At 40.0% G+C, this 25,329-nt stretch overlaps 1 protein-coding gene across 2 annotated transcripts in view; it reads left to right on the top strand.

Annotated features, from left to right (window-relative positions):
* The window catches only part of RIMBP2 (RIMS binding protein 2), a 173,803-nt gene extending 148,681 nt beyond the window's left edge, over nucleotides 1-25,122 (top strand). The window contains exons 23-24 of one of the 2 annotated variants that reach the window (XM_057747233.1): nucleotides 21,449-21,583; nucleotides 23,719-25,122. In XM_057747233.1, the coding sequence (XP_057603216.1) occupies nucleotides 21,449-21,583; nucleotides 23,719-23,907 (324 nt within the window). In that variant the 3' untranslated portion in view covers nucleotides 23,908-25,122. Of the gene's footprint in view, nucleotides 1-21,448; nucleotides 21,846-23,718 lie in introns of those variants that run through there. The other variant, XM_057747234.1, reaches the window with a different exon arrangement.
* The last annotated feature ends 207 nt before the right edge of the window (nucleotides 25,123-25,329 follow it).

Raw genomic sequence — 25,329 nt, 5'->3', positions numbered from 1 at the left:
GCACAGGCTCAGTAGTTGTGGCTCACAGGCTTAGTTGCTCTGCGGCATGTGGGATCTTCTTGAAGCAGGGATCAAACCCGTGTCCCCTGCATTGGCAGGCGGATTCTTAACCACTGTGCCACCAGGGAAGTCCTATTATGTAAGTTTTGAAGCATCAAATACATACATATATATGTATATATGTATGTGTGTGTGTGTGTGTGTGTATTTGCCTGTCTGTTCCCCCTAAAATTCTGTGTGAATTTTAGACGGCTTGCTGAAAAGTTGGCTGATTTGCCTGTCTTCCCCCCTGAGGACATATACTATAGGATGGCAGTCCTGTTATCGTCACAGTTCCTTCTTTTCTAATACAGGCATTTTCAACATATACAAGCTGTCAACAAAGTATTCACATACTGACATTTAAAATTTTCCTTCATCCAAACATTTACCAAGCATTTTAATTTTCAGGATTATTTACTGCGTAGGTAATAAATATATTTTCAAATATGAAAAGGAAGAAATACAAAGAAGCATAATTAATTAAAAGCAACAGTTTTGAGCTCCTTCCTGACCTCCCTCTCCCAGCCCTGGACCCAGCCTCTGAGGGGCCCAGGGGATGGAGTCCTGGCTCTTCCCTGGTGCCAGCCTCCTTCCTTTTTGTTCTTATTCCTGTGCAGCAGAGCTCCTGATATTCCCCAGGGAAGAGAAGGCAGGCGTGTTGGGTGGGCATCTTAGTGGCCCCTCCCCGGCCAGACACCCAACTGCTATCCCCCGCCTTGGGAATGGGTCACCACCTTGCATCAAAGTCCCACCTTCCTTTTTTTACCCTTTCTTTTATTTTTGATTTTTTTTATTAATTTTTTGGGGGTACACCAGGTTCAATCATCTGTTTTTATACACATATTCCCTCCCTTCCTTGACTCCCCCCACTCGATTCCCCCCCACCCTCCCCACCCCAGTCCTCTAAGGCATCTTCCATCCTCGAGTTGGACTCCCTTTGTTATACAACAACTTCCCACTGACTATTTCACAGTTGGTAGTATATATATGTCTGTGCTACTCTCTCGCTTCGTCTCAGTTTCCCCTTCACCCCCCGCCCCCTCCCATACCTCGAGTTCTCCAGTCCATTCTCTGTATCTGCATCCTTGTTCTTGTTACTGAGTTCATCAGTACCATTTTTAGATTCCATATATGTGAGTTAGCATACAATATTTGTCCTTCTCTTTCTGACTTACTTCACTCTGTATGACAGATTGTAGTTCTATCCACCTCATTACATATAGCTCCATCTCATCCCTTTTTATAGCTGAGTAATATTCCATTGTATATATATGCCACATCTTCTGTATCCATTCCTTTGTTGATGGGCACTTAGGTTGCTTCCATGTCCTGGCTATTGTAAATAGTGCTGCAATAAACATTATGGTACAAGTTTCTTTGGGGATTATGGTTTTCTTTGGGTATATGCCCAGGAGTTGGATTACTGGATCATACAGTAGTTCTATTTGTAGTTTTTTAAGGAACCTCCAAATTGTTTTCCATAGTGGCTGTACCAACTTACAGTCCCACCAACAGTGCAGGAGAGTTCCCTTTTCTCCACACCCTCTCCAACATTTGTTGTTTCCAGATTTTGTGATGATGGCCATTCTGGTTGGTGTGAGGTGATACCTCATTGTGGCTTTGACTTGCATTTCTCTGATGATTAGTGATGTTGAGCATCTTTTCATGTGTTTGTTGGCCATCTGTATGTCTTCTTTGGAGAAATGTCTATTGAGGTCTTCTGCCCATTTGTGGATTGGGTTATTTGCTTTTTTGGTATTAAGCTTCATGAGCTGCTTGTATATTTTGGAGGTTAATCCTCTGTCCGTTGTTTCATAGGCAATTATTTTTTCCCATTCTGAGGGTTGCCTTTTAGTCTTGTTTATGATTTCTTTCACTGTGCAAAAGCTTTTAAGTTTCATTAGGTCCCATTTGTTTATTCTTGATTTTATTTCCATGATTCTGGGAGGTGGGTCAAAAAGGATCTTGCTTTGATGTATGTCATAGAGTGTTCTGGCTATGTTTTCCTCTAGGAGTTTTATAGTGTCTGGCCTTCCATGTAGGTCTTTAATCCATTTGGTGTTTATTTTTGTGTATGGTGTTAGGAAGTGTTCTAATTTCATTCTTTTACATGTTGCTGTCCAATTTTCCCAGCACCACTTATTGAAGAGGCTGTCTTTTTTCCACTGTATACTCGTGCCTCCTTTGTCAAAGATAAGGTGCCCATATGTGTTTGGGCTTACTTCTGAGTTATCTATTCTATTCCATTGATCTTCCTTTCTATTTTTATGCCAGTACCATACTGTCTTGATCACTATGGCCTTGTAGTATAGTTTGAAGTCAGGAAGTCTGATTCCACCAACTCCATTTTTCCTTCTCAAGATTGCTTTGGCTATTCGGGGTCTTTTGCGTTTCCATACAAATCGTAAGATTTCTTGCTCTAGTTCTGTGAAAAATGCCATTGGTAATTTGATCGGGATTGCATTGAATCTGTAAATTGCTTTGGGGAGTACAGACATTTTCACGATGTTGATTCTTCCAATCCAGGAACATGGTATGTCCCTCCATCTGTTTGTGTCGTCTTTGATTTCTTTCATCAATGTCTTAAAGTTTTCTGCATACAGATCTTTTGCCTCCTTAGGCAGGTTTATTCCTAGGTATTTTATTCTTTTTGTTGCAATGGTGAATGGGAGAGTTTCCTTCATTTCTCTTTCTGCTCTTCTCTTGTTAGTGTATAGGAATGCAAGAGATTTCTGTGCATTAATTTTGTATCCTGCTACTTTACTAAATTCATCAATTAGTGCTAGCAGTTTTCTGGTAGAGTCTTTAGGGTTTTCTATATATAATATCATGTCATCTGCAAAGAGTGACAATTTTACTTCTTCTTTTCCAATTTGTATTCCTTTGACTTCTTTTTCTTCTCTGATTGCTGTGGCTAAAACTTCCAAAACTATGTTGAATAATAGTGGTGAGAGTGGACACCCTTGTCTTGTTCCTGTTCTTAGAGGGAATTCTTCCAGTTTTTCCCCATTGAGAACGATGTTGGCTTTTGGTTTTTCATATATGGCTTTTATCATGTTGAGGTAATTTCCTTCTATGCCCATTTTCTGGAGAGCTTTTATGCTAAATGGATGTTGAACTTTGTCAAAAGCTTTTTCTGCATCTATTGAAATGATCATATGGTTTTTATCCTTCAATTTGTTGATATGATGTATCACGTTGATTGATTTGCGTATATTGAAGAATCCTTGCATCCCAGGGATAAACCCCACTTAATCATGGTGGATGATTTTTTTAATGTGCTGTTGGAGTCTGTTAGCTAGTATTTTGTTGAGGATTTTGCATCTATATTCATCAGTGATATTGGTCTGTAGTTTTCTTTTTTTGTGACATCTTTGCCTGGTTTTGGTATCAGGGTGATGGTAGCCTCATAGAATGAGTTTGGGAGTGTTCCGCCTTCTGCAATATTTTGGAAGAGTTTGAGAAGGATAGGTGTTAACTCTTCTCGAAATGTTTGATAGAATTCGCCCATGAACCCATCTGGTCCTGGGCTTTTGTGTGTTGGGAGATTTTTAATCACTGCCTCAATTTCTGTACTTGTGATTGGTCTGTTCATGGTTTCTATTTCTTCCTGGTTCAGTCTTGGAAGATTGTATTTTTCTAAGAATTTATCCATTTCTTCCAGTTATCCAATTGATTGGCATATAGTTGCTTGTAGTAGTCTCTCATGATGTTTTGTATTTCTTCGGTGTCTGTTGTTACTTCTCCTTTTTCATTTCTAATTCTGTTGATTTGCATCTTCTCCCTTTTTTTCTTGATGAGTCTGGCTAATGGTTTATCAATTTTGTTAATCTTCTCAAAGAACCAGCTTTTAGTTTCATTTATTTTTCTTATGGTTTCTTTCCTTTCTTTTTCATTTATTTCTGCTCTGATCTTTATGATTTCTTTCCTTCTGCTCACTTTGGGGTTTCTTTGTTCTTCTTTCTCTAGTTGTTTGAGGTGTAAGGTTAGGTTGATTATTCGATCATTTTCTTGTTTCTTAAGGTAGGACTGTATTGCTATAAACTTCCCTCTTAGAACTGCTTTTGCTGTGTCCCATAGGTTTTGGGTTGTTGTGTTTTCGTTGTCATTTGTTTCTAGATATTTTTGGATTTCCTCTTTGATTTCTTTAGTGATTCCTTGGTTGTTTAAGAGTGAATTGTTTAGCCTCCATGTGTTTGTATTTTTTGCAGTTTTTTTTTCCTGTAATTGATATCTAGTCTCATGGCGTTGTGGTCTGAGAAGATGCTTGATATGATTTCAATTTTCTTGAATTTGCTGAGGTTTGATTTGTGACCCAAGATGTGATCTATCCTGGAAAATGTTCCGTGTGCACTTGAGAAGAAAGTGTAGTCTGTTGTTTTTGGATGGAATGTCCTATAAATATCAATTAAGTCGAGATGGTCTAATGTGTCATTTAAAGCTTGTGTGTCTTTATTTATTTTCTTTTTGGATGATCTGTCCATTGATGTAAGTGGGGTGTTCAAGTCTCCCACTATAATTGTGTTACTGTCAATGTCCCCTTTTATGGCTGTTAGCATTTGCCTTATGTATTGAGGTGCTCCTATATTGGGGGCATAGATATTTACCATTGTGATATGTTCTTCTTGAATGGATCCCTTGATCATTATGTAGTGTCCTTCCTTGTCTCTTTTAATAGTCTTTACTTTCAAGTCTAATTTGTCTGATATGAGTATTTCTACTCCAGCTTTCTTTTGACTTCCATTTGCATGGAATATCTTTTTCCATCCCTTCACTTTCAGTCTATATGTATCCCTTGGTCTGAAGTGGGTTTCTTGTAGGCAGCATATGTAAGGGTCTTGTTTTTGTATCCATTCAGCCAGTCTGTGTCTTTTGGTTGGAGCATTTAATCCATTTACATTTAAAGTGATTATTGACATGTGTGTTCCAATGACCATTTTCTTAATTGTTTTGGGTTTGTATTTGTAGGTGTTTTCCTTTTCTTGTGTTTCCTACTTAGAGAAGTTCCTTTAGCACTTGTTGTAAGGCTGGTTTGGTGGTGCTGAATTCTCTTAACTTTTGCTTGCCTGGAAAGCTTTTGATTTCTCCGTTGAATCTGAATGAGATTCTTGCTGGGTAGAGTATTCTTGGCTGTAGGTTTCTCTCTTTCAGGACTTTTAGTATATCCTGCCATTCCCTTCTGGCCTGCAGAGTTTCTGTAGAAAGGTCAGCTGTTATCCTGATGGGTTTTCCCTTATATGTTGTTTGTTGCTTTTCTCTTGCTGCTTTTAATATTTTTTCTTTGTGTTTAATTGTCATTAGTTTGATTAATATGTGTCTTGGTGTATTTCTCCTAGGGTTTATTCTGTATGGGACTCTCTGTGCTTCTTGGACTTGGTTAATTATTTCCTTTCCCATGTTGGGGAAGTTTTCCACTAGAACCTCTTCAAATATTTTCTCAGACCCTTTCTTGTTTTCTTCTTCTTCTGGGATGCCTATGATTCGAATGTTGGTACGCTTAATGTTATCACTGAGGTCTCTGAGACTGTCTTCTAATCTTTTTATTCTTTTTTTCTTTTTCCTGCTCTGAGGCAGTTATTTCCCCCATTCTATCTTCCAACTCACTTATTCGTTCTTCTGCCTCAGTCATTCTGCTGGTTATGGCATCTAGAGTATTTTTAATTTCAGTTATTTTGTTATCCATTGCTGTTTGTTTTTCTGAGTTCTTATGAACTGTTTCTTGTACTTTCTCTATTTTGTTATTGAGATTTTGTATCATTTTTACTATCATTACTCTAAATTCTTTTTCAGGCATTTTTCCTATTTCCTCCTCATTTATTTGGTCTTGTGGGTTTTTTTCCTGCTCCTTTGCCTGCATGGTGTTTCTTTGTTTCCTCATGGTTGTCCAAACTTTTGGGGTTGCTTGTCCTGGCAATAGAGGTGTTTATAGAAGACTGTCCAAGCCTCAGACTAATGTCCAAGTATTGGATTAAATGAATATTAGGTCTAGGAAACACATACATGTATAAGACACAGAATTACTGAATCCGTTAGGACATAAGGCTCTAGAAAGACCTGACAGAACCCCAGTGTGCTATCAGATATTCAAAGAGAAACCCAGCAGAAATTGACAACTGAAACAGAACAAATCAGAGACAAAAGCAAAAGGAAACAAACAAACAAATAACACCTTACACATACAAACATTAATCCAGGGAGATTTTGTAAGCTAGGATCAAATATAGAAAAGAGCCAGAGTACCACCAGAGAGAATGGAGAGTCTCAGAATGTAATTAGACAACTGTACTAAGAACTAAGATAAAGACAAGCCTAATATTAAATATCAAGGCAGTGCGTCATCTGAAGAATAGAGCAAGGAGTCTGAGCAGACCGATAGTGTTGCTTATAAGTATGTTAAGATAAAATAAACTTAAAATGGCTGGAAGAAAGGGGAACAGAAGAGCATAATGTGGTTGGAAATATGCAAGTAAAAAGAAAGGAATAGAAATGTATAAAAGATAGGGATGAAAGGAAAGTACAAGAGATATATTGTCTGTACTACCAAAAACTTAGCGGCTATGTCGGGCTCCCTGCAGTCCTTTCTGGTGTCCGAGGCCATCTGCTGGTGTTCAGCTGGTTCTCTGTGGGAATTACTGCATCCTTCCATGCATTCCCAATGCATCTGTGGAGAGGGATGCACTCCACGTCTCTCTACTTCGCCGCCATCTTTTCTCTTCTTCCCTTTCTTTTAAATCAAAGCAGCCAAGAAACTCTCAAGTACTGACAAGGCAGGGTTCTTTGGGGGTCAAAAGGATTTTACAACCTCAAGCACACGTGACCTTTCAAAGCTCTCTCCTCTGCACAGGTTCTGATTTTTAAGAGTAGAGTTTTTAGTGAGACTATTCATACTGTTAGTGACCAGGGTTGTTGGCCTTCCACAGTCAACAGAAATTGATCAGAGGCCAGACAAGAAATTCAGACAAGGCTTTATTGGGGCCCCTGCTGCAGCAAGGGGGAGCGAGAGCAAACAACTGGTTCCCTTGTTGGCCTGCTAGCTGAGGATGGTGAGTTGGTTCCTTATATGAGGTGAGGGTAGGGGTGGATCCAGGGGTCAGGCTGGAGATGTGGCTTAGGTGGTTTGCCCACCTCTTTGGTGGTGGTGTGTGCAGGGAGTATGTGTAGTACCCTGCTTTTGCTCTTCAGAAGTGGCAGTTGTGTTCTTTTTTGATCTTTGTATATCTTGTCCATAATTTTCCCCAACTGCATGCAGTTATTTTTAGTCCCTTATAGTTTCTTTGTATCTTGTTACTGGAGGAGATGTTTGTCTAGGTGCAAGTACTGCAGCAAAGGGTCCCAGGTCCCAGGCCTGTCTAAATACTTGGTCCCGTATGTTGCAAATATTTCTTTTTCTAGATCATTATCTGCTTTTTAACTTTTCTGTTTTTGTGTGTGGTTTTGTTGCTTTGTGTTGCATGTATGAAGCAGAAGTTTTAAATTTGTCTGTAGTCAATTTTTTCTGCCCTTGGGAGTCATGCTTAAAAAGCCCTGCAAGGTAATAGAAATAATCATTTTATTTTGGTTCTTCACTTTTATAGCTTCATTTTCACATGCAAATCTCAAGTGTCTAACTTTATTTTTTTATTTCTAATTTTGAGAAACTAATGTCCCCACACCACTTATTAAATAATTGGCCCTTTCCCCACTGGTTAAAGATCCCATCCTTCTCCTATGTATTTCATTCCTACTTAGAGTGTTTCTGGATTTCTGTGCTACTCAATGCTCTCTCAGTTACTGTATTTTTTAATTAATTAATTTATTTATTGGCTGTGTTGGGTCTTCATTGCTGCACACAGGCTTTCCCTAGTTGCGGTGAGCAGGGGAGGGGGGCTACTCTTCGTTGTGGTGTGCCAGCTCCTCATTGCCATGGCGTCTCTTGTTGTAGAGCATGGGCTCTAGGCATGTGGGCACTTCAGTAGCTGCAGCACATGGGCTCAATAGTTGTGGCTTATACACTCTAAAGTGCAGTCTCAACAGTTGTGGCACACAGACTTAGTTGCTCCGTGGCATTCAGTTACTGTATTTTTATAATTCATTTTCATATTTGGGAGGAATCGTTTTGTAAAGAGGCTGCCCCACAATCAACCCACAGTATTTTGTTTAGAGGTGCATTTAGTCTTTAGGTTAAACTGGGGGAATGATGACATGGTATTGTCTTTCAATTCTGACACACGGTGTATCTGACTTTTTTTCAGTTTTCCCTTCCATCTGTCAGAAAGGTTCAAGAATTTATTGTTACACATCCTTTTACATATCTTTTTAAGTTCATTCTTATGTTCTTGCTATTATGATTTTTTCTGGAATATATTTTACTGACTACTTAGAAAATATGTGGGAAATGTGTGTGCGTATATACGTGTGTATGTATGACTTTATGTGTGTATATGTGTGTGTAACGTACATATATGTGTGAATATACACATACACATGTGTATGTGTACATGCATTGTGTATGCATGTGTGTATTGCATGTGTGTGCATGTGTGTGCGTGCGTATGCACGTGTGTGTGGGTGCATGTTTATGTGCATGCATGTGATGTGCTGTGTGCCTATTTGTGTGCACGTGTGTCCGTGTTCCCCTACACATCTTTCTTCTGAATGCATTTATATGCATTGTCATCAGTTGCTTCCCTTGGGTTCCCCAAATCATGACATTTTGTCTTTTTAGTATTTATCAGTCATCTCTTTTTATAGTCTTACTGCATCATTTAGAACAATTCTGAATAACAGGGATGGGGGATCCTTGACATGATGTATTTTAGTAGTAATATCACTAATCTTTACACTGTTATGTGTTAGGTTAGATTATCAACAAAGATAGATGGTCTTTATAATGTTAGGTATCCTGTTTTCGTTTGCTATGCTTACTTTTTTTTGTCAGTAAATTATTGACTGTGCTATACAACTTTTTTACAATTATTTTTAAAGCACTGGATTTGATTTGCTAAGAGTTTATTCAGAAGTTATATTCATATTCCAGAAATTCTATTGATCTATATTTTTTGGAATATCATTTTTATGGCTTTTTGGTATCAGGATTATGCTAGAATTATGAATGAACTGGTAAGCTTCCAATATTTTTCATGCTCCAAACAGATTAAATGACATAGGAGGGTGAGTCAGAAACCACCTGCACTCCAGTTATATCAAAACTTCTATAAATTCTATAGCCAGAGTGTGGATAATTTTTGACTCACAATTTAAGACTCATAGTTAGGTCTTATAATTATGTGAAGGTTATTACAATCTGCCTAAAAATCTTTCAGGTTCAGTGTCTTTTTAGGATGCAACTGTACAAAGAGTTTTCACTTGCTTAATTATCTTCTTAAGTCAATTTTTAAAATTTTATATCTATTTAGAAAGCCATGCCTTTCGTTTAGATTTTCAAATGTATAGACAAAACTGGACATAGTATTTTCTGGTAATTTAAAAATATTTTTCTAATATGATATGCATGTTCCCATTCCTGTTATGCTTTATCTTCATTTTATTTAATAACCTGCCTAAATTTTATGATATTGGGAATCAGATCTAAATTGGTATGAAATATACACTTTTAGTTCTCTCTCCATCAAATGGCTTTAGTATTATTTTGTTGGTCAAATTTGCTGAATAGACTGCCCAGTCCACTTATTTTTTATTATTTCTTATTTGATAAACAGGAATGGGGATACCTAACTTGATACCGAAAATCTTAAATTTCAGCAAACTTGTGTTATCTGACATCACATGCAATCTTAAATGCTCTCGAGAGAGCTAACTTTCCACTATTTTATGGGACCTAATCCTGTGATCTCTTCCTAGTCTCTCCTCAATTCCACCACATTTCATAATGAACAGAGTGTAGACAGAGGGACCTCTGCTGTCTACCTGGGCCTTCCCTTCCACTATCCACCGCAACCCTGGTTAAGTCACTGCTTTGCCTCCAGTCATTTGAGACTCCCTGTACCCCATAATGCTTTAACCCTTATGCTGTGTTAGCCAGGTGCTTGCACTGCACAGTGCTTCTACACCCAACCTCTTAAATCATATACTTTGACAGATTGGAAGAAAATCAGTCATACAGCGGCATTCTAAAGTATTCAAGTAAAGGAGGAGACCTATGCAAGTGTGATGGGGCCTCGTGCTGACTGGGCATGAAGAAAAGGGGGTGGGGATAGATCGTAATGTTTTCTGCCATTTAGCCCAATGTTTGAATGTAAGGTCTTCACACGTATCTGGCCTCAAACATAGAATCGGTAGAAATGAGGCTCAAAGAGGAGTGGAGATCAGACTTCAAAAGGTCTGCAAGTAGGGGGGGATGTCAAGGTCAAGTTTTCTCTTAGAGAAAATTACCGTCAAGGGTTTTGCACGTGGACGGTTTAAGGAGGTGGGAGTCCCAGGAGGCCAGGTGACGTGTCACCAAGAGCCCAGGAGACAGGCTATGGAAGGGCCCGGGTGAGGAACAAGGGCCTGAACTGAGATGGTAACAGAGGCGGCAAAGGGCTCAGATTGGTAGTTCGGACGTCTTTCAGGAACATCTGCAGATTCTGCCTTAGCTGATGGGTGCTCTTGTTAAAACAAGAATAAGGACATGATTGAGAGGAAAATATGGCTTAGAAAATATTGAACTTGAGGCTGCACAGCCTCTCCAAGATGGAAGGGGCCTCACACCCCTGGAAGATTCTAGTGACCAGGACTTGTAGAGGGGTGCACAGCGGTGGAGGTGACAATGAAGTCGTGTCACATGCACTTTTGACGTGTGATTTAATAGAACTGCGTGTGGGAGGCTCAAGAGAAGAGAGAAAACAATGAAGAGTGCAAGCATTTCCCTCCACCATCCTATTCAGTGAGCCCAGGGCAGGGCTCAGCCCAGAAGCCTGAACATGCAGGAACGTGTAGGTCTTGGTTCCTCTCATCACAGGTGCCTCTTGTGATGTGAACAGGGTACTGATGGGGATTTGTGTGTAAAGCTGTGTGTTTTCATAGAATGTAGTCCCCAAAGGCGAGCCAACTACTCCATCTGGTGCTCACCCAAAGAAAATTTTTTTCTGATGCTGGAGGAAAAACTTGGCTGTTGGACTTACTGAAAGGTCTGGACTGGATAGAAATTTGAGTGCCTCTGTGTATAGATGTTGTCTGCAACCCTTGATATGGAAGAAATCACCAGGAACACATGTACTGTAAAAAGCTAATGTGTCCTAGAAAAAGTATCTAAATAACACCAACAGAGAAGAACAAGCTAATAGTAGAGCCTGAGGAAAAACAGTTGAAGCAGTCTCAGGTAAACAGGAGAGTGGGATCTTGAAGGTCAAAGCAGAAGGCCAGTGGTGGCTGGACAAGGCATGTGGATATTGGGCTCAGGAGGGATTACTGCACAGAAAGACATGGGAGGTACCTGGACATGCTTCTTTTTAAAAAATCAGTTTTAATTTTTAATTGTGATAAAATACACATAAAATTTACCATCTTAATCACTTACAAGTGTATAGGTCAATGGTGTTAAGTACTCTCATATTGTTGTGCACACATCACCACCATCCATCTGCAGAACTCTTTGCGTCTTGCAAAATTAACCCTTCGCCACTAAGCACCAAGTCTCCACTGTCCCCTCCCCCTGGCACCCACCATTCTCCTTTCTGTCTCTCGACTCTGACTGCTCTTGGAACCTCATGTAAGTGGAATCATATGGTATGTGTTTGCTTATGACCATTCACTTAGCATAATGTCTTCAAGGTTCACCTCTGTTGTAGCATAGGTGAGAATGTCCTTCTTTTCTTAAGGCTGAATAATACTGCACTGAACCACATTTTGTTTGTCCATTCATCCACTGGTGCTCACTTAGGCTGCATCCAACTTTTGCCTATTGTGAAGAATGCTGCCATGAATGTAGGTATACAATTATCTCTTGAAGACTGCTTTCAATTCTTTTGGGTAAATACTGAGAAGTGGGATTGTTAAATCATATGGTAATTCTGTTTTTAATTTTTTGAGGAACCACCATACTATTTTTTCCATAGTGGCTGTACCGTTTTTATTGCTCTACCAACAGTACACGAGGGTTCCAATTTCCCCACATCTACACAGATATTAAAATACTTTATAGCAGTCATCCTAATGGATGTGATGCAATATCTCATGTTTTTTTTTTAAGCTCTTTATTGGAATATAATTGCTTTACACACTTGTAGCAGCTTTTGAGATACACCAAAGTGAATCAGCTGTATTTATACATATACCCCCATATCTGCTCCCTTCGCAACTCCCTCCCACTCTCCCTGTCCTAGCCCTCTAAGGCATCACCCATCATTGAGCTGATCTCCCTTTGTTATATAGCAACTTCCCACTAGCTATCTATTTTACAGTTGGTAGTGTATACATGTCTATGCTACTCTCTCACTTCGTCCCAGCTTCCCCTTCGCCCCCTGCCCCCTGACCCCATGTCCTCCAGTCCATTCTCTGCATCTGCATCCTTATTCTTGCTCTGTCACTGGGTTCATCCGTATAATTTTTTTTTTTTTTTTTAGATTCCGTATATATGAGTTAGCATACAATATTTGTCTTTCTCTTTCTGGCTTACTTCACTCTGTGTGACAGACTCTAGGTCTATCCACCTCATTACACATAGCTCCATTTCATTCCTTTTTATAGCTGAGTAATATTCCATGGTATATATATGCCACACCTTCTTTGTCCATTCATCTGTTAATGGGCATTTAGATTGCTTCCATGTGCTGGCTATTGTAAAGAGTGCTGCAATGAACATTATGATACATGTTTCTTTTTGGATTATGGTTTTCTCTGGGTATTTGACCAGCAGTGGGATTACTGGATCATATGGTAGTTCTACTTTTAGTTTTTTAAGGAACCTCCAAACTGTTTTCCATAGTGGCTGTACCAACTTACATTCCCACCAACAGTGCAGGAGAGTACGCTTCTCTCCACACCCTCTCCAACATTTGTTGTTTCCAGATTTTGTGATGATGGCCATTCTGATCGGTGTGAGGTGATACCTCATTGTGGCTTTGACTTGCATTTTTCTAATGATTAGTGATGTGGAGCATCTTTTCATGTGTTTGTTGGCCATCTGTATGTCTTCTTTGGAGAAATGTCTATTTAGGTCTTCCGCCCATTTGTGGGTTGGGTTATTTGCTTTTTTGGTATGAAGCTGCATGAGCTGCTTGTATATTTTGGAGATTAATCCTTCGCCCATTGCTTCATTCTGTATTTTCTCCCATTCTGAGGGTTGTCTTCTTGTCTTGTTTATGGTTTCTTTCACTGTGCAAAAGCTTTTAAGTTTCATTAGGTCCCATTTGTTTATTCCTGATTTTATTTCCATGATTCTAGGAGGTGGGTCAAAAAGGATCTTGCTTTGATGTATGTCATAGAGTGTTCTGGCTATGTTTTCCTCTAGGAGTTTTATAGTGTCTGGCCTTCCATGTAGGTCTTTAATCCATTTGGAGTTTATTTTTGTATATGGCGTTAGGAAGTGTTCTAATTTCATTCTTTTACATGTTGCTGTCCAATGTTTCCAGCATCATTTATTGAAGAGGCTGTCTTTTTTCCATTGTATATTTGTGCCTCCTTTGTCAAAGATAAGGTGCCCATATGTGGTTCGGTTTACCTCTGGGTTCTCTATTCTGTTCCATTGATCTTCCTTTCTATTTTTGTGCCACTACCATACTGTCTTGATCACTGTAGCCTCGTAGTATAGTTTGAAGTCAGGAAGCCTAATCCCACCAACTCCATCTTTCCTTCTCAAGATTGCTTTGGCTATTTGGGGTCTTTTGTGTTTCCATATAAATCGTAAGATTTCTTGTTCTCGTTCTGTGAAAAATGCCATTGGTAATTTGATAGGCATTGCGTTGAATCTGTAAATTGCTTTGGGTAGAATACTCATTTTCTCAATATTGATTCTTCCAATTGAAGAACATGGTATGTCCCTCCATCTGTTTGTATCATCTTTGATTTCTTTCATCAGTGTCTTATAGTTTTCTGCATACAGGTCTTTTGCCTCCTTAGGCAGGTTTATACCTAGGTATTTTATTCTTTTTGTTGCAGTGGTAAATGGGAGAGTTTCCTTAATTTCTCTTTCTGCTTTTTTGTTGTTAGTGTAAAGAAATGCAAGAGATTTCTGTGCATTAATTTTGTATTCTGCTACTTTACTGAATTCATCATTAGTGCTAGCAGTATTCTGGTAGAGTCTTTAGGGTTTTCTATATATAATATCATGTCATCTGCAAAGAGTGACAATTTTACTTCTTCTTTTCCAATTTGGATTCCTTTTGTTTCTTTTTCTTCTCTGATTGCTGTGGCTAAAACTTCCAAAACTATGTTGAATAATAATGGTGAGAGTGGGCACCCTTGTCTTGTTCCTGTTCTTAGAGGCAATTCTTTCAGTTTTTCACCATTTAGAACTATGTTGGCTTTTGATTTCTCATGTATGGTTTTTATTATGTTCAAGTGATTTCCTTCTATGCCCATTTTCTGGAGAGTTTTTATCATAAATGGATGTTGGATTTTCTCACAAGATTTTTCTGCATCTATTGGGATTGTCATATGGTTTTTATCCTTCAATTTGTTGATATGATGTATCACATTGATTGATTTGTGTATATTGAAGAATCCTTGCATCCCAGAGATAAACCCCACTTGATCATGGTGTGTGATTTTTTTAATGTGCTGTTGGATTCTGTTAGCTAGTATTTTGTTGAGGATTTTTGTATCTATATTCATCAGTGATATTGGCCTGTAATTTTCTTTTTTTGTGACATCTTTGCCTGGTTTTGGTATCAGGGCGATGGTGGCCTCGTAGTATGAGTGTGGGAGTGTTCCTCCTTCTGCTATATTTTGGCAGAGTTTGAGAAGGATAGGTGTTAGCTCGTCTCTAAATGTTTGATAGAATTTGCCTGTGAATCCATCTGGCCCTGGGCTTTTGTTTGTTGGGAGATTTTAAATCACAGTCTCAATTTCCGTACTTGTGATTGGTCTATTCATATTTTCTGTTTCTTCCTGGTTCAGTCTTGGAAGGTTGTATTTTTCTAAGAATGTATCCATTTCTTCCAGGTTATCCAATTTATTGGCATATAGTTGCTTGTAGTAGTCTCTCATGATCTTCTGTATTTCTGAGGTGTCAGTTGTTACTTCTCCTTTTTCATTTCTAATTCTGTTGATTTGAGTCTTCTCTCTTTTTTCCTGATGAGTCTGGCTAATAGTTTATCAATTGTGTTTATCTTCTCAAAGAACCAGCTTTTAGTGCCATTGATCTTTGCTATTGTTTCCTTCCTTTCTCTTTCGTTTATTTCTGCTCTGATCTTTATGATTTCTATCCTTCTGCTCACTTTGGGGTTTTTTTGTTCTTCTTTCTCTTATTGTTTTAGCTGTAAAATTCTGTTGTTTATTCAATATTTTTCTTGTTTCGTGAGGTAGGACTGTATTGCTATAAATTTCCCTCTTAGAACTGCTTTTGCTGTACTCCATAGGTTTGGGTTGTTGTATTTTCATTTTCATTTGTTTCTAGATATTTTTTGATTTCCTCTTTGATTTCTTCAGTGATTTCTTGGTTGTTTAATAGCATATTGTTTAGCCTCTATATGTTTGTAGTTTTTACAGTTTTTTTCAGGTAATTGATATCAAGTCTCATGGCATTGTGGTCAGAGAAGACACTTGATATGATTCCAATTTTCTTGAATTTACCAAGGCTTGATTTGTGATCCAAGATGTGATCTATCCCGGAGAATGTTCCATGTGCAATTGAGAAGAAAATGTATTCTGTAGTTTTTGGACAGAATGTCCTATAAATATCAATTAAGTCGAGATGGTCTAATGTGTCATTTAAAGCTTGTGTGTCCTTATTTATTTTCTGTTTGGATGATCTGTCCATTGACGTAAGTGGGGTGTTAAAGTCTCCTACTATTATTGTGTTAACTGTCGATGTCCCCTTTTATGGCTGTTAGCATTTGCCTTATGTATTGAGGTGCTCCTATGTTGGGTGCATAGATATTTACCATTGTTATATGTTCTTCTTGGATGGATCCCTTGGTCATTATGTAGTGTCCTTCCTTCTCTCTTGTAATAGTCTTTACTTTCAAGTCTAATTTGTCTGATATGAGTATTGCTACTCCAGCTTTCTTTTGACTTCCATTTGCATGGAATATCTTTTTCCATCCCTTTACTTTCAGTCTGTATGTGTCCCTTGGTCTAAAGTGAGTTTCTTGTAGGCAGCATATGTAAGGGTCTTGTTTTTGTATCCATTCAGCCAGTCTGTGTCTTTTGGTTGGAGCATTTAATCCATTGACATTTAAGGTGATTATTGACATGTGTGTTCCTATTACCATTCTCTCAATTGCTTTGGGGTTGTTTTTGTAGGTCTTTTCCTTCTCTTGTGTTTCATGCTTAGAAATTTTCCTTTAGCAATTGTTGTAAGGCTGGTTTGGTGGTGCTGAATTCTCTTAACTTTTGCTTGCCTGGAAAGCTTTTGATTTCTCCCTCAAATCTGAATGGAAATCTTGCTGGTAGAGTATTCCTGGCTGTAGGTTTTTCTCTTTCAGGACTTTTAGTATACCCTACCACTCCCTTCTGGCCTGCAGAGTTTCTGCAGAAAGATCAGCTGTTATCCTGATGGGTTTTCCCTTATATGTTGTTTGTTGCTTTTCTCTTGCTGCTTTTAATATTTTTTCTTCATGTTTAATTGTTGTTAGTTTGATTAATATGTGTCTTGGTGTATTTCTCCTAGGGTTTATTCTGTATGGGACTCTCTGTGCTTCTTGGACTTGGTTAATTATTTCCTTTCCCATGTTGGGGAAGTTTTCCACTATAACCTCTTGAAATATTTTCTCAGACCCTTTCTTTTTGTCTTCTTCTGGGATGCCTATGATTCGAATATTGGTATGCTTAATGTTATCACTGAGGTCTCTGGGACTGTCTTCTATTCTTTTTATTCTTTTTTCTCTTTCCTGCTCTGTGACAGTTATTTCCCCCATTCTATCTTCAAACTCACTTATTTGTTCTTCCGCCTCAGGTATTCTGCTGTTTATAGCACCTAGAGTATTTTTTTTTCTCATTTTATTTATTTATTTATTATTTTTTTGGGGGGTACACCAAGTTCAATCATCTGTTTTTATACACATATCCCCGTATTCCCTCCTTCCCCTGACTCCCCCCCACCCTCCCCATCCCAGTCCTCTAAGGCATCATCCATCCTCAAGTTGAACTCCCTTTGTTATACAGCAACTTCCCACTGGCTATCTATTTTACAGTCGGTAGTATATATATGTCTATGCTACTCTCTCACTTCCTCTCAGCTTCCCCTTCACCCCCCGCCCCCTCCCAAACCTCGAGTTCTCCAGTCCATTCTCTGCATCTGCGTCCTTGTTCTTGTCTTGCCACTGAGTTCATCAGTACCATTTTTAGATTCTGTATATGTGAGTTAGCATACAATATTTGTCTTTCTCTTTCTGACTTACTTCACTCTGTATGACAGACTCTAGGTCTATCCACCTCATTACATATAGCTCCATCTCATCCCTTTTTATAGCTGAGTAATATTCCGTTGTATATGTATGCCACATCTTCTTTTTTTTTTTTTTTTTTTTTTTTTTTTTGGCACACGGGCTTAGTTGCTCCGCGGCATGTGGGATCTTCCTGGAGCTGGGATCGAACCCATGACCTCTGCATTGGCAAGCGGATTCTTAACCACTGCGCCACCTAGGAAGCCCCTATGCCACATCTTCTTTATCCATTCATTTGTTGATGGGCATTTAGGTTGCTTCCATGTCCTGGCTATTCTAAAGAGTGCTGCAATAAACATTATGGTGCATGTTTCTTTTCAGATTATGGTTTTCTTTGGGTATATGCCCAGGAGTGGGATTACTGGATCATATGGTAGTTCTATTTGTAGTTTTTGAAGGAACCTCCAAATTGTTTTCCATAGTGGCTGTACCCACTTACATTCCCACTAACAGTGCAGGAGAGTACCCTTCTCTCCACACCCTCTCCAACATTTGTTGTTTCCAGATTTTGTGATGGCCATTCTGATCGGTGTGAGGTGATACCTCATTGTGGCTTTGACTTGCATTTTTCTAATGATTAGTGATGTGGAGCATCTTTTCATGTGTTTGTTAGCCATCTGTATGTCTTCTTTGGAGAAATGTCTGTTTAGGTCTTCCGCCCATTTGTGGGTTGGGTTATTTGCTTTTTTGGTATGAAGCTGCATGAGCTGCTTGTATATTTTGGAGGTTAATCCTTTGTCCGTTGTTTCATAGGCAATTATTTTTTCCCATTCTGAGGGTTGTCTTCTTGTCTTGTTTATGGTTTCTTTCACTGTGCAAAAGCTTTTAAGTCTCATTAGGTCCCATTTGTTTATTCTTGATTTTATTTCCATGATTCTAGGAGGTGGGTCAAAAAGGATCTTGCTTTGATGTATGTCATAGAGTGTTCTGGCTATGTTTTCCTCTAGGAGTTTTATAGTGTCTGGCCTTCCATGTAGGTCTTTAATCCATTTTGAGTTTATTTTTGTGTACGGCATTAGGAAGTGTTCTAATTTCACTCTTTTACATGTAGCTGTCCAATTTTCCCAACACCACTTATTGAAGAGGCTGTCTTTTTTCCATTGTATATTTGTGCCTCCTTTGTCAAAGATAAGGTGCCCATATGTGTTTGGGCTTACTTCTGAGTTATCTATTCTATTCCATTGATCTTCCTTTCTATTTTTATGCCAGTACCATACTGTCTTGATCACTATGGCCTTGTAGTATAGTTTGAAGTCAGGAACCCTGATTCCACCAACTCCATTTTTTAGAGTATTTTTAATTTTGGTTATTTTGTTGTCCATTACTGTTTGCTTGCTCTTTAGTTCTTCTGAGTCCTTATTAACTGTTTCTTGTAATTTCTCTATTTTGTTTTGAGATTTTGGATCATCTTTACTATCATTACTCTTAATTCTTTTTCAGCCAATTTTCCTTTTTCCTCTTCATTTATTTGGTCTTGTGGTTTTTTCCCTGCTCCTTTGGCTGCATGGTGTTTCTTTGTTTTCTCATTTTGTCTAATTTGTAGGATTTGCTGTTTCCTTTCCCTATGCTGCCTAGTAGTAATTCCTCTTGTTTCTGCCCTCTGCCCCCTATGGTGGGGTTTTTCCAGTGTCTTGAGTAGGCTTCCTGGTGGGGGGGGGGGGGTCTGGTGTCTGCTTTGTGGTGTGTGGCTCTGTGTCTTTTCTCTCTGATGAGCAGGGCTGTGTCAAGTGGTGTGTATTAGGGTATCTGTGAGGTTAATATAGCTTTAGGTAGTCTGTGTATTGATGGGTGGGTTTGTGTTCCTATCTTGTTTGTAGTTTGGTGTGAGGTGTCCAGCACTGGCAGTTGCAGGCAGTTGGACGAAGCTGAGTCTTAGACTATGACACAGGGCTCTGTGAGAGTTCTCTGCAGTTAATCTTCCCTGTGTCTGAGGACTCCCTAGTAGTCTAGCATCCTGGATTCAGTGCTCCCTCCCCAGAGACTCCTACTTGACTTCTGATGGAGTAGTCCAAACTTCAGAGGTTGCTTGTCCCAGTTATGTCAGGATCTTTGCAGTCCCTTCTTGTGTCCGAAGTCATTTTCTGGTGTTCAGCTGGTTCTCTGTGGGAATTATTGCATCTTTTGGTGTATTCCTGATGGATCTGTGGAGAGGGATGCATTCCACGTCCTTCTACTTCACTGCCATCTTTCTTCTCTCTTTCCTGTTTTTCCTGTGAGTTCCGGCGGTGGCCCGCGTTGGGGAAGGGAGGCTGCAAAGGGTAGATAGACCTGGAGGAAGGGCTGTCATCAGAGGGAGGTATCCTGGGGCTTGCTGAGCTGCTGTGCTTGAGTGGAGCAGAGGGACATACGGTGCACAGAAGGAAGGTTGCTGGTGGCTGTGACCCTGCCTGCAGCGATGGTGGGCCCACCGTCCCTCCTTCTCTGCCTGCAGCCTTGTAGCCTCTGCAACCGCTGCCGCCACCATGGCAGAGCCACCTGCACATGACCCTCGATCACCAACTCCCTCCCCCATCCCCCAACCTATCTCATGGTTTTGATTTACATTTCCCCAATAAGTAGTGATGCTGAGCATCTTTTATGTGCTTTTTAGCCATTTGTATGTCTTTTTTATTTTTTTGAGAAGAATCTATTCAAGCCCTTTGCCCATTTTTTAATTGGGTTAAGTTGTAGAAGTTCTTTATATACCATTTATAACCCCTTATTAGATATATGACTTGCAAGTATTTTTGCCCATTATGTAGGTTTCTATGTTGATCATGTCCTTGGGTGCAAAGTTTTTAATTTTGGTGTTGTAGGCTGTCTCTTTCAAGTTATCATTTCCTGGACCTATTGAGCACAGAAACAGACTCCCATGTTGTCTGGGGCCAGTCAGTTTTGAACTTGGCTTTGCATCCTGTTGGGGGAAGATTGGTGCTGGGTAGGGGGGTGACATGGTGGGCTGTGAACCACTCAATACTGACGTCCAGTCCAGTGGGTAGTTGGGCTGTGCTACGTGCACAGACATGTGACTGAGTAGAAAGGTCTGGAAGGATATAGGCCAACCTGAAGCAGTCACCTCTGAGGAGCTGTCAACACTTTCATCTTCCCCTATTGTTTGGATTCTTACAATGATGAAAGGTACCAGGTGGAAATGGTTGGTCCCCTCGATCCCACCTCTGCATTTGACTCCATCCCCCCCGCCCGTCCTCTGCCCCCAACTGCCCTCTCTCAAAGTGCCCAAGCAGTGGTATTTTCACAAGTTCCCTAGGGATTTGGAGGTCAGCCAGGGCTGAGGACCCCAAAGTGAGATGCCCCCAAGGACTGTTCCCGATCATGCCTGACCCTCATCCTGATCACCCAGGCCCCTCGGCCTCAGCTCCACCCAACAGGCCAGTTCAAGACCTCAGGGTGGGGGCCAGGATCCTGCACTTCCAGCGCATGGCTGAGGTCACCGTAGTGATCAGGGGAGTCTGGTAACACTGGAGTCCCAGTTCTACCACTTTTTTTTTTTAATTATTTGTTTCTGGCTGCATTGCGTCTTCATTTTGGTATGTGGGCTTCCTATTAAAGTGGCTTCTCCTGTTGCGGAGCATGGGCTCTAGGCGCACAGGCTTCAGTAGTTGTGGCTCACAGGCTCTAGAGCACAGGCTCAGTAATTGTGGCACACAGGCTCAGTTGCTCCTTGGCATGTAGGATCTCCCCGGACCAGGGCTCAAACCCGTGTCCCCTGCATTGGCAGGCAGATTCTTAACCACTGCACTACCAGGGCAGTCCCTCGGTTCTACCACTTTTGAACCAGAAGAAACTCGCTATTCTGAGTTATATTCCTTTAGCTAAAGCAAGAAGTGGGTTTCTGGAAAAACAGAGTCAATTGTTCTTCTTTCTCATCCCTGTGTTTTCAGGGGGAGCTTAATGGGCACAAAGGCCTTGTACCCTCCAACTTCCTAGAAGAAGTGCCTGATGACGTGGAAGTCTATCTTTCTGACGTGCCGTCCCACTACCCGCAGGACATGCCCATGCGCTCCAAGACGAAAAGGGTAAGCACGCGTGTTCAGCATTTTCCACCCCGTCCCACTCTGCCCCAGACGGTCTATTGCAGTCTTTGCATTGCTCTTTTTATGTCTTAGGCCGAAAAGCATATACCCTGAATCTTTTCTCTGCCCTTCCGTGGGGGTTGTGCCTAAACATTTTAAATTCTAAATCAAGTTTATTTGTTTCACAAAAATGCCCCTCTCAATCTAATCAGTCTGCTTTACTCACAAAGGAACGTCCCATCCTACATCATAGATGCACATTCCAGTCTGATAAGAGTGAAAAGGGGATGGCTAGCCCCTAGATTCAGTGGGCAATAATGGTTATTTGCCCTGTTAGGATTTTAACAGGTCCTCTGAACAAAGGTCGAAGAACTTCTCAACCATATATGACTATTAGATTACATTCATGTTTAGTGTCTCATTTTTATTTTATTTCATCACTGCGAGTTTTTATATATTATATTTTTATATATATATATTTTTATTTCTTTGCTCATCTGCTTGGAAACAGAAGAAGAGTGTTCATTTCACACCTTAATCAGGCAATGTAGCCTTCACGTAAGTGAGCAACTGAAGATACCTATAAAGATACCAACTTAAGCTACCTTAAAGGGACCAATGTGGTAGACTTAAGGCTTCACTGTGGGGTAAAAAAAAAAAGAAATATGTCTCAAAAAATCATTGGACCTAAAGTATTACTGGTCTCAGTTGTAAAGCAACTGAATTTGTAGTGAAATAAATCATCTTTAATAATCACTTCCTATGATTGACATTAAGAATATTTGAAAGGCCAACATTGGGAACATATTTCTTAACAGGCTAAGTGTTTGTTTACACAGAGTGTTCCAATGTCTACTCATAATTAAAGCTGCATATTGCATTGCTAGCCACTCTTGGAAAAAGCACAAACTAATAAATGTTTACTACGGAAATTTTACTTAAAGAAACACAACTCAAGATCAAGCAGATGAGTAGTGAACCCAAGGTGATCTAGAGTTGGCTCTGAACACTCCCATGCTGGCTGGAATAGCAAACAGCTTTTCCTTAAGTGACCATCCCTCTACCTTACGGGAGAGCTGGTACTTCTCTTCAAAGCACAAGCAAGTGTCCTGAACACACAGGCATTTGGTGGAAGACTGCTCTGTTGGTATACCAATGCAATACTAAGTTTAATGAAACATGCAGCTCAAATGATTGCATTAGACGGAATAGATGGTATCTTCAGGTGTACTTTGGGATGCTTTATAGGTGTTCTCCATTAGAATTAGACCTTGATTTTAAATCCAAGGAAGCTTGAAGCCCCTGGGCTTATATTTGCCTGCTGAATAATGAACACTCATATTAGAAAGAGGTTTGCTTTGGTGAGGTAAGGGAGCAACAGGAAAGGTGATATTACATAATCTCAGGCGTGCATGCGACCATAAACGTGGGTGAGGCCACGTCGTCATGCCCGCATCAGAATACAGTTCTGCTCCTGTGAAGCACCATTAAGCACTGAAGTGTACGGAAATCCTACCATGTGCTCTATATTGACAAAAACGCATCTTTAATAACCTGGAAATAATGAAAGCATACAATAAGGGCCTTTAAGCTTTCTTTGATTGTAATTAAGGTTCATTTTAGTTTTTTTTTCTTTCAACCGGTGTGCCATCTCCAATGTTTCTACAGTAAACTAACTAACCCAGGAATGCACTCAACAATGTCAGGATTTTATATACCCAAGTAGTTTTCAAATACAACAAAGTTCCCTTTGAGAACTTTTGCTTTTAAGATTACTGATGGGTATTAGGCCAATTTCACTCTCACTGTAATTCAAAATAACTCCTTTTTCCTGCTTTTGGTCTTAATTTATAAAGTAAATTACCGAGCTTTGTTTTGCCAAAGCAATGGCCACCCCCTCCCCCGAAGACAAAGAAACTGAAAACCCAACATTGATGGCTAGATGCCCCCCTCTCTGAGCTATGCCAGGGGAAGGGCGTGTGCCTCTCATGGGATACTTTAACCCTTGAAAGAAGCAACGAACCCCCTCTTACCTTTCCTGGGGGGGAACGGGGCAGTGCGGTGTTACTGATGTCACAGAGCGAGCGGACGGATGTTGTGGCCCTCACACACTCAAACTGTAACAATGTACCTACTAGGTTCCTCCTGAGGGTTCAGGTACAGCAAGGAGAGCGCCATCCCCCACAGTCCATCTCCATTCGGGGTCACCTACGTCATCTGTGGGTACTGGTAGTCCTGGGAGAGGCAGGGAAATGTCCTCGAAAAAGAAAAAGGGGCTGCTTTCCAAAGGCAAGAAACTGCTGAAAAAGCTGGGTGCAGTGAAATGATTCATGTGCTTCTGGACAACTTCCAAACCTATGTAATTTTCTTTAATTCCAAACTAGGGCTTTCATGACTCAAGTACTTCCTAAAAAAACCAATCTTCTCCCCTGACACCAGTAGAGAAATGCTCTTTGCACTACCATCCACTTTAAACCCAGCGCCAGGACAAAGAGCTGCTGGTGCTCCCGCTGGCCTCCGTGCCCAGCACTCTTATTATTGCCCGGGCTCTGGCGGGAGCTGGGCTGTCTCCTGAACATGCAGGGGGGCCAGTAGCTCTTTGTAGCTCACTCCCCACTTGGGATTCCACTCTCTGTGCATTTGTCATCTGCCCTTAAAGGAATGATTTCAGCCTCTCTCCCTTTTCAAAATGCTTGCCTCATAACGCGTAACTCTCACTCTGGTCTTGAAACTCCTAGTTTAATCGCCTTGATGTTCTGCCTTATAAATGCACAATGATTTGTACTGTCGAATAAAAACTGCAGTGTACACTTCGTGTGTGTTGTGCATTCAGTGCTTTTCATCCTCACAGACACAGTGGTTTGAGATCAAGTTGCACAGGCTGTGCAATTACAAGATCCTGGTTTTTCGTCTTTCGAAGCAAGCCAGGCAACACACAGGAAATGTTTACTTATTCAGATCTTTCAAAAAAGAGGAGAGGAAGTAACTTTGGTAGAGTACCACTACTCCAACCTGCCAGAAAGTGGGTAATAGTCATTGCTTTCAGTGTTACGTTTTGTGGCATATGGATTTACGTTACTTTATTTGTCAAAATGCCATACACAATAGCCAACAGTGAACAGCACACAGGAAAAGCAATCCCCGTAATGCATAAGCCACACCAAAAACATCCTAAATTTAAGTCTGTTCAAAATGATTCCATACCAATCTTCACCATTGGCACTTGAGCAAAAAAGATTTACAAAGTTGCTGGCAGATGTATTTGATGGTTACTATTTTGTAATTCTTGTCCACTTGTAAATTGTTTTTACTCTTTATACATACTTTTCAGACTGCCTTTCTTTTGTAATTTATGGAAGGTTTATAAATGAATGACAAAGCTTTCCCCATTGTGTCTTCAAAAACTATATTGTAAATTGTAATTTAATAGTATGTGGTAGGTTTATTAAAAGGAAATTGCTCCATGTGTGGTTAAGTTCTGTGTGGGTGTGTGCATGTGTACAGCTAGTGTAAAATATTTTATAGAAATAAAATTTGTTATTTTGTACAATGCCATTTATTCTGTATGTTTGTTTTAAACACTTTTTATCATAGCAGCATAACTGAACTCCTTTCTCCTATATGTACAAGGAAAACTCTATAACGTTACCTTTTCTGGTGCTACTTTTTTTTCTAAAAAGAATTCTGACTTGTGTTTGGGGAGTCATTTATGTGATGCTGTCACCCTCGCATCACTGGTGGCAATCCAC

Source organism: Hippopotamus amphibius, chromosome 8 (genome assembly GCF_030028045.1).
Source record: "Hippopotamus amphibius kiboko isolate mHipAmp2 chromosome 8, mHipAmp2.hap2, whole genome shotgun sequence".
Classification (NCBI taxonomy): Eukaryota; Metazoa; Chordata; class Mammalia; order Artiodactyla; family Hippopotamidae; genus Hippopotamus; species Hippopotamus amphibius.
This window is presented reverse-complemented; position numbering and strand designations above follow the sequence as displayed.